The sequence below is a fragment of the Trichosurus vulpecula genome, chromosome 3 (genome assembly GCF_011100635.1).
Source record: "Trichosurus vulpecula isolate mTriVul1 chromosome 3, mTriVul1.pri, whole genome shotgun sequence".
Lineage (NCBI taxonomy): Eukaryota > Metazoa > Chordata > Mammalia > Diprotodontia > Phalangeridae > Trichosurus > Trichosurus vulpecula.
In genome coordinates, this window is record NC_050575.1 from 412,027,556 (window position 1) to 412,035,855 (window position 8,300).

Below are 8,300 nucleotides of genomic sequence, written 5' to 3' on the forward strand. Positions count from 1 at the left end.
GTCCTCAACACAACAAACAAAGCAAAACAAAATAAAACAAAAACTCCTTTTTTGTTGCTATAAGTAGTCATTGCTAATCTCAGCTCACACTAGGCTTTTGTGTTCCTGATATTCTTCTTATAGGATGTGCTAAGATTTTAAAGAAAAATAAATAATATAAAGAAATAAAATGAGATAATATCTGTAAAGTGCTTAGCACAGTGCCTGGCACCTAGTAGGCGTTATAGAAATGTTATTATTATCTATTTCTATTATTGCCCACATGTACCTTTTTGGGGCATATGGGGTGTTCAAGGAAGGCTAGCACCTCTGGTGTGAGGGCTGCCATACCCTTCTCAGGACTGTTCATCCACTTTTATTATCCACCTGTGGCACCAAGAAGCCGTAGCATGTGTAGTGACCACACCTAGGTAAACCATCTGGGCAGACAGGCTAAACCAGGTTGAGGGCAACCAACAGGCTTCAAACCCACTGGTGAGTTAGAGGACTGTCTACCCCAAGCATGTAAAGACTTTCCCCACTGGAATGGGTGGATGAGAACAATTTATTCCAACAGCCATGAAGGTGGCCGAAGCAGGTACTGTGGAGTGCTTAGAGCTTGGTCAGACACGGAAGACATCAAGATCATCTACTGCATCCTGGGCCATCTCCTGTCATCTTGACTGTGTCTTTCCACTGGACTTCAGTGGCTCTGAAAGAGAGAATGAGGCCGACCACTTGTGCAGCTCTGCCTAATGCTAATCCAATATACCCACAAGTCCTCACCCTGAGACTTCATCCATCCTGGTTGAAAATAAAGGATGAACAACAAATGCCTTTTAAAAATACGAGCTGATCGATGAGTTCCTTATGCAGTCGCATTTCTGTTTGTGTCTCCAGAATTTCATTCTTGAGATTTTCCCCTTTCTCTTGGGCTAACTTCCCTTGCTGGCTATAAGGCCATTAGATACATTCCCTCTGGAACCTATAAAATCTGCTCTCCCCAAGTCTAAAGTGCAGGTCAAACTATGACCAAATTCCCTTTCCTTTATCCCAAGCAGTGAAGGGAGTGGTCACCCTTCCCTGCTCTCCTAGCTTCCTGTCATCTTTATAACAACAATCAGCTCCCTTTTGTTGTTTAAAAGGTCCAGAAGAACAATCTCTTTTTTGGCTTCCTTCCCAATTTGAAGGACAATGTTATCATTAAGAGAAGTCATAGATTTCTAAGTTGCCCATCTTTTGGTAGTGAGTCCTGGTGTGGGTATGGCCAGTGGATATTACAGCACCAGGTCTAGGCCGAGTTTGGGGTCTCTTTTCCCACACTCCTCTCATTCCTCCTTCTGTCCAGGTGGTCAGTAGCCTTCTCTGAGAACAAGATTGCTTCTATTTCTCCTTCTGCTGGCCTTTACCCAAATACTTTCCCCCAACTTTTCCCTTCTGGTTCCTGGATTTCCTCACAGGAGTGGATCTTTTGAATAGATTCCCCTTGCTAATCCTTTTCTGTGTTGTTTTCCTTTGTGAATAATGAAGACTGTTCCAAAGCCATTTTCCAACCACAGGTTTCCACCCACTGAGTCTCACTGGCACCTATGACACCAAATCTATCTCCTTGCATCAGGAGCTCTGATTCTCACAGTTAATTGCCCATATCTTGCGCTTTTTATATAGACATAATCTATGAGTTTTATTGCTGGCTCTCCTTAGATATTGTCTCCTGGGAATTACAAGTCCTCTTTCCTTTGGTTATGGGGCAGCTGGGTGGCACGTTGGATAAAACACCAGGCCTGGAGTCAAGAAGAAGTCTTCCTGAGTTCAAATCTGTCCTCAAACACATATGGCCTTGGGCAAGTCACTTAACCCTGTTTGCCTCAGTTTCCTCATCTGTAAAATGAACTGGAGAAGGAAACGGCAAACCACTCCAGTGTCTTTGCCAAGAAGACACCAAATGAGGTCATGAAGAGTCAGACACAACTGAGAATTACTGAACAAAGGACTAAAGGAGAATTAAAACAGGGAGGTCTCTCAGAAGCACTAAGGTATGACTTGCCTGTACCAGGTAGGGATATTGTATCAGAGCAGAGAAGTGGCCTATTGGAGAGATGCTGCAGAGGTGAAATCAACAAGAGATGTTGCAGAGGTGAAATTAGCAGTTCTTGGCACCTTGGATATGGTGAGTGAGAGTGAGAAATCCATGATGACTCCTAGGTCATCCTTAGCCTTTAGGGCTAGGAGGATGGTGATGCCCTCCACAATAACAGAAAGAGTTGGGAGTGGGGCAGGGCAGTTGGGAGAAAGATAATTGTTTCAGTCTTGGACATTTTGAGTTTAAGATGTCCAGTGGGTATTCTCTTTGAGATGTCTGATAGGTATTTGGAGGTATGAGGCTGGAGGTCAGCAGACAGACTGGGGCAAGATAAATAGATTTGAGAATCATCAGCATAGAGATGGTAATTAAATCCATGAGAGCTGATGGGATAACCCAGTGAAGCCCTCTGGAGGAAAAAGAGAAGAGGGCCCAGGATAGAGTACTGAGGGACACCTACGGTTAGAGGATCTGAAGGAGGATCCAGCCAAGGAGACTGAGCAGGAAAGAGAAGGGGAAGGGAAGGCAACAAGTATTTATTAAGCCCTAGTAGGTACCAGGCACTATACTAAGGCACCAGACTGGTAGGAGACAAGCCGGAATAGATTAAGTCAGTCTTATACAAATTCAGTGAGAAGTGATTATCCAAGAGAAAGAAGTGATTGACAGTCTCAAAGGCTTCAGAAACGTCTAAAAAGATGAGGGTTAGATAAAGGCCATCGGATTGGGCAATTAAGAGATCCTTGGCAGCTTTGGAGAAGGTGACTTCAGATGGAGAGAGAGAAGAGAGGAGAGGAAATGAAGTGGGACAATCAATTGGAGATGGCTTTTCAAGGAGCTTAGTTACAAAAAGGAGAAGTGTCAGATAATAGCTAGCAGAGATGGATGGATAAAGTAAGAAACCCTCATTTTGAAATTAAGAGAGATGTGTGCATGTTTGTTAGGCTGTATAGAGACTGAAGATAACTGAGACAGTGAAGATGATAATTATGGTATAATAATAGCTAGTACTTATATAACACTTTTCTTCACAAATATTCTGTCATTTGATCCTCACAACAACCTTATGAGGTGGATACTACTATTATCCCCATTTTACAGAGAACAGTGAGGCAGATAATGGTTAAGTAACTTGCCCGAGGTCATATAGCTAGTGTCTGAGGCTGGATTCGAACTCAGATCTTCCTGTCTCCAAGTCCAGTGTTCTATTCGGGCAATCAGCTAGAAGCCACAGGATGGTATGGGATCTCCTCTACATGAGGGGTTTTGCTTCAGCAAGGAGGCCAATCTCATTATATGAGAAAGGGATGAAGGAGGAGAGTGCCAGAAAGCATCTGGTTAGTGTGAGATGAGGAAGAGGGGGATAGAGGGAGCTCTCCATGAATGGCCTCAGCTTTCAGGGCAGTACGAGGTGAGGTCCTCAGCTCAGAGGCAAAGAGGAGTGGGTGTCGTAAGAGGAACAGGAACAGTGAATGCCATTTAGCTCAGACTGATGGTGGGATCTCTGAGAGGGTCTATGGATCTGCTGAACTGCCAAGATCACCTGGACACCTCAGTCTTGGAATAAAGGTTCACCTAAAAATAAAAAAGAGCAAAGACAGAGTCAGAGGTGCTCATGTACTCACAGGTGCCATAGCCAGGTGGAGACAGGCCAGCACAGCCACTGGTGCCTGACTGATCCCAGGGAGGCAGCTCAAAGGCGTCCTGCTTCCATCCTTACAGAGAGCTGGGGAGAGAAAGAAAGAAAGAGAGAGAACAGAGAGGAGAGAGAGAGACATAGGGGGGGGGAGGGAGAGACAGAGACAGAGGAGAGACAGAGAGGGGCAAGGAGAAATAGAGAGACAGAGGGGAGAAGGAGAGGGGAGAGACAGAGAGACCGAAGGGGGAGGCAGAGAGACAGAGGGAGGAGGGAAGAAGAGAGAGCAGAGGGAGAGAGGGAGAGAGGGCAAGGGAGAGAGAGACAGAGACAGAGGAGAGAGACAGAGAGGGGAGAGAGAGAGACAGAGGGGGGAGGGAGAGAAGGAGAGAGGAAGGGAAAGAGAGACACAGAGACAGAGACAGACACAGAGACAGAGACATAGAGATAGAGACAGAGAGAGAGCGAGAGAGAGAGACAGAGAGAGAGAGAGAGAGACAGAGAGAGAGAGAGACAGAGAGAGAGAGACAGAGAGAGAGAAGAGATGGGGAGGGGGGGGGGGTACAGGCAACCCCTCTCTTCTGGCTGTACCGCCCAAAAAAGTGCTCATGAATCCACAGAATCAGGTCCTCAGTCACAAATGGCCACAAGAAGTCCTTCTCACATGGCTGATGCCTATTGACTGACTGACTGTAGGCTAAGCAGCTTCCATCTCTTTCCTCTTTTCAAACTCCCACATGGCCGCAAACACCCAGAGCCTCCTCCAGGCTTCTTTCAAGGACCACTCCCCTCCCCACCCTGGCCCGGCAGCCATGGTCACTCTCTGGTACTATTTTCTAGCTTCAACTTCCTCCTCTCTGCATCAGATCCTTGACCTTCCTGAGCTTCTCATTTTCTTCCACTAGTCTAATAGCCCAGTGCGATCTCCACCCCAGCTCATCTGGCAATCCCCAATCAATGAGCATCAGCTCTGCAGTTCCCCCTTTAGCCCCTTCAGTTTCAGGAAGAGGGCCTGGATTTGGTCTGTGCAGCTCTAGATGAGAGGTGTCCTACTCCCAACCCTGGCAGCAGCAAAACTCCCTGCATAGCCCAGACCAAATGAAAATATCATTGGGAGATGCTGGGCAAACCCCAGCATCCTATGGGTGGTCTCATAGGGTGGTCCAGCATCCTATGAATAGAACATAGATGGTGTTAATGGGAGGGTTTCTAAGTCAATGTGATGCCTGCAGGGAGCCTTGTGTAGAATGTAATGACCCCCATTTTTATTTCAGTTTGGTACCACTGCTCTAGAGGGTAGAACTGGGAGCAAAGTAGAAAGGGGTTACAGACAGGAGATATCAGATCAAAAAGTGTCAGAGGAAAAGCTACCCAACCATGTCCAACAATGCAGTGGACTACCTTTAGTGAGTTCCTTGTGGAGCTGGGGGTATTCAAGAAGACAGCAAATTCTGTTCAGGGTATAGTAGAGGACATTAAGTCTCTTGGGCAGTGAATTGGACTCAATTCAATTTGGTTTTCAGTTCTGCATTTCTCATGCATTGGGACCCAATGCCAGGATCTAAGGAATACAAAGAGGAGCAAGCCAAGGCAAGCCAACCCACAAAAACTACATAGTCTAACAGGTGACCCCTACAAGGAGTTCCAAGGCCAGGACCAGAGGTGACCTCTGCCAGGCTGCCTACAGGACATGGCCTTCCAGGCTTTCTCTCAGGCAGCTGGAGAGTAGGAGAGAGAGGTGAAGGAAATTGGAGCCCCTTAAGATAAAGGCCTGGGGGGGGGGTGGATCCAAGATGGCAGCTGGAAAGCAAGGACTTGTGTGAGCTCCCCGCCAGGTCCCTCCAAAAACCTATAAAAAATGGCTCTGAACAAATTTCCACAAAATAGCAGAGGGAAGCAGGGATCCAGTCCAGGACAGCCTGGATGGTTGCTGGATGAGGTCTATCTCACAGGGAGCAGAGGGGAGCAGAGCCCAGCATGGGCAGGGGCAGGACCAACCAGACCAGGAGCCAGGCAGAATAGGCCCTAGTGCCCTGAATCAGTGGCAGTTACCAGACTTCTCAACCCACAAACACCAAAGACAACAGAGAAGGTTAGTGGGAAAAGTTGTGGGGACAGAGTGAAAAGAGTTCTCAGTTCGGCCACGGCCCTGGGGGCACCGGGGGTGGTGCAGCTACAGAACTATAGCTGCAGTTGCTTCCAGCCCCAGGCCCACCTGGTGGGAGGAATTAAGTGGTGGATCAGAGCAGGAGTGCAGAGCCTGCTTAAGATTTGTGTCAGGTCCGGGTTGGCGGTTCTTGGGGAAGGAGGAGTGCTGGTGTGGAAGAGCTAGCTGTATAGAAATAGCTCTGAAATCAATGGCACATCCCCTCAAGCTTGGAACAAAGTACTCTTTACTCCACAAGCAGTCATACCCTGCTGAAAAACTCAAGGGTCAAGTAAGTTGACTGGAAACATGGCCAGGCAGCGAAAATGGACTCAGATTCAGTCTCAAAATTTGGAATCTTTCTTTGGTGACAAAGAAGACGAAAACCAGCCAAAAAAGACCAAAGACCAGCCAGAAGAAGTCAACAAAGTCAAAGAGCCTACATCAAAAGCCTCCAAGAAAAACATGAACTGGTCTCAGGCCATGGAAGAGCTCAAAAAGGATTTGGAAAAGCAAGTTAGAGAAGTAAAGGAAAAATTGGGATGAGAAATGAGAATGATGCAAGAAAACCATGAAAAACAAGTCAATGACTTGCTAAAGGAGACGCAAAAAATACTGAGAAAAATTGAAGAAAAGAACACCTTAAAAAATAGACTAACTCAAATGGCAAAAGAGCTACAAAAAGTCAATGAGGAGAAGATTGCCTTGAAAAGGCAGAATTACCCAAATGGAAAAGGAGGTCCAAAAGACCACTGAAGAAAATACTACCTTAAAAATTAGATTGGAGCAAGTGGAAGCTAGTGACTTTATGAGAAATCAAGATATTATCAAACAGAACCAAAGGAATGAAAAAGTGGAAGACAATGTGAAATATCTCATTGGAAAAACCACTGACCTGGAAAATAGATCCAGGAGAGATAATTTAAAAATTGTTGGACTACCTGAAAGCCATGATCAAAAAAAGCCTATATCTATGATATGATGATATCTATGAAAGATGATATCTATCATCTTTCAAGAAATTATCAAGGAGAACTGCCCTGATATTCTACAGCCATAGGGTAAAATAGAAATTGAAAGAATCCACCAATCGCCCCTTCAAAAAGATCCCAAAAAGAAATCTCCTAGGAATATTGTCACCAAATTCCAGAGCTCCCAGATCAAGGAGAAAATACTGCAAGCAGCCAGAAAGAGACAATTTGAGTATTGTGGAAACACAATCAGGATAATACAGGATCTAGCAGCTTCCACATTAAGGGACTGAAGGGCTTGGAATATGATATTTCAGAAGTCAATGGAGCTAGGATTAAAACCAAGAATCATCTACCCAGCAAAACTGAGTATCATGCTCCAAGGCAAAATATGGATTTTCAACAAAATAGAGGACTTTCAAGCTTTCTCAGTGAAAAGACCAGAGCTGAATAGAAAATTTGACTTTCAAACACAAGAATCAAGAGAAGCATGAAAAGGTAAACCAGAAAGAGAAATCACAAGGGACTTACTAAAGTTGAACTGTTTTGTTTACATTCCTACATGGAAAGATGATGTGTATGATTCATGAGACCTCAGTATCATAGTAGCCGAAAGGAATATGCATATATGTGTGTGTGTGTGTATATACACATATGTGTGTGTCTATGTATGTATATATGTAGGTGTGTATATATATATATATATATATAGACAGAGGGCACAGGGTGAGTTGAATATGAAGGGATGATATCTAAAAATAAAATCAAATTAAGGGATAAGAGAGGAATATATTGAGAGAGGGAGAAAGGGAGAGAAAGAATGGGGTAAATTATCTCACATAAAAGTGGCAAGAAAAAGTAGTTCTGTAGGAAGGGAAGAGGGGGTAGGTGAGGAAGAATGAGTAAATCCTGCTCTCATCGGATTTGACCTGAGGAGGGAATACCATACACACTCAATTGGGTATCTTACCCCACGGGAAAGAAGGAGGAAGAAGATAAATAAAGGGGGGATGATAGAAGGGAGGGCAGACAAGGGGTCCTCCTGTAATCAAAAACAAACACTTTTGAAAAGGGACAGGGTCAAGGGAGAAAATTCAATAAAGAGGGAGAGGTTAGGAAGGAGATTAACATAGTTAATCTTTCACAACATGAGTATTGTGGAAGGGTTTTACATAATGAGGCCTATGTTGAATTGCTTGCCTTCTTAGGGTGGGTGGGCGGGGAGGGAAGAGGGGAGAGAATTTGGAACTCAAAGTTTTTAAAAACAGATGTTCAAAAACAAAAAAAAAGTTTTTGCATGCAACTAGAAAATAAGATACACAGGCAATGGGGCATAGAAATTTATCTTGCCCTACAAGAGAAGAAGGGAAAGGGGGATGGGAGGGGAGTGGGGTGACAGAAGGGAGGGCTGATCGGGGAATGGGGCAACCAGAATATATGCCATCTTGGAGTGGGGGGGAAGGTAGAAATGGGGAGAAAATTTGT

At 44.9% G+C, this 8,300-nt stretch overlaps 1 protein-coding gene across 1 annotated transcript in view; it reads left to right on the forward strand.

Annotated features, from left to right (window-relative positions):
• APOB (apolipoprotein B) overlaps positions 1-595 on the forward strand; it is a 44,247-nt gene extending 43,652 nt beyond the window's left edge. The window contains exon 29 of the mRNA XM_036752502.1: positions 557-595. Within this exon, the coding sequence (XP_036608397.1) occupies positions 557-562 (6 nt within the window). The 3' untranslated portion in view covers positions 563-595. The remainder of the gene's footprint in view (positions 1-556) is intronic.
• The last annotated feature ends 7,705 nt before the right edge of the window (positions 596-8,300 follow it).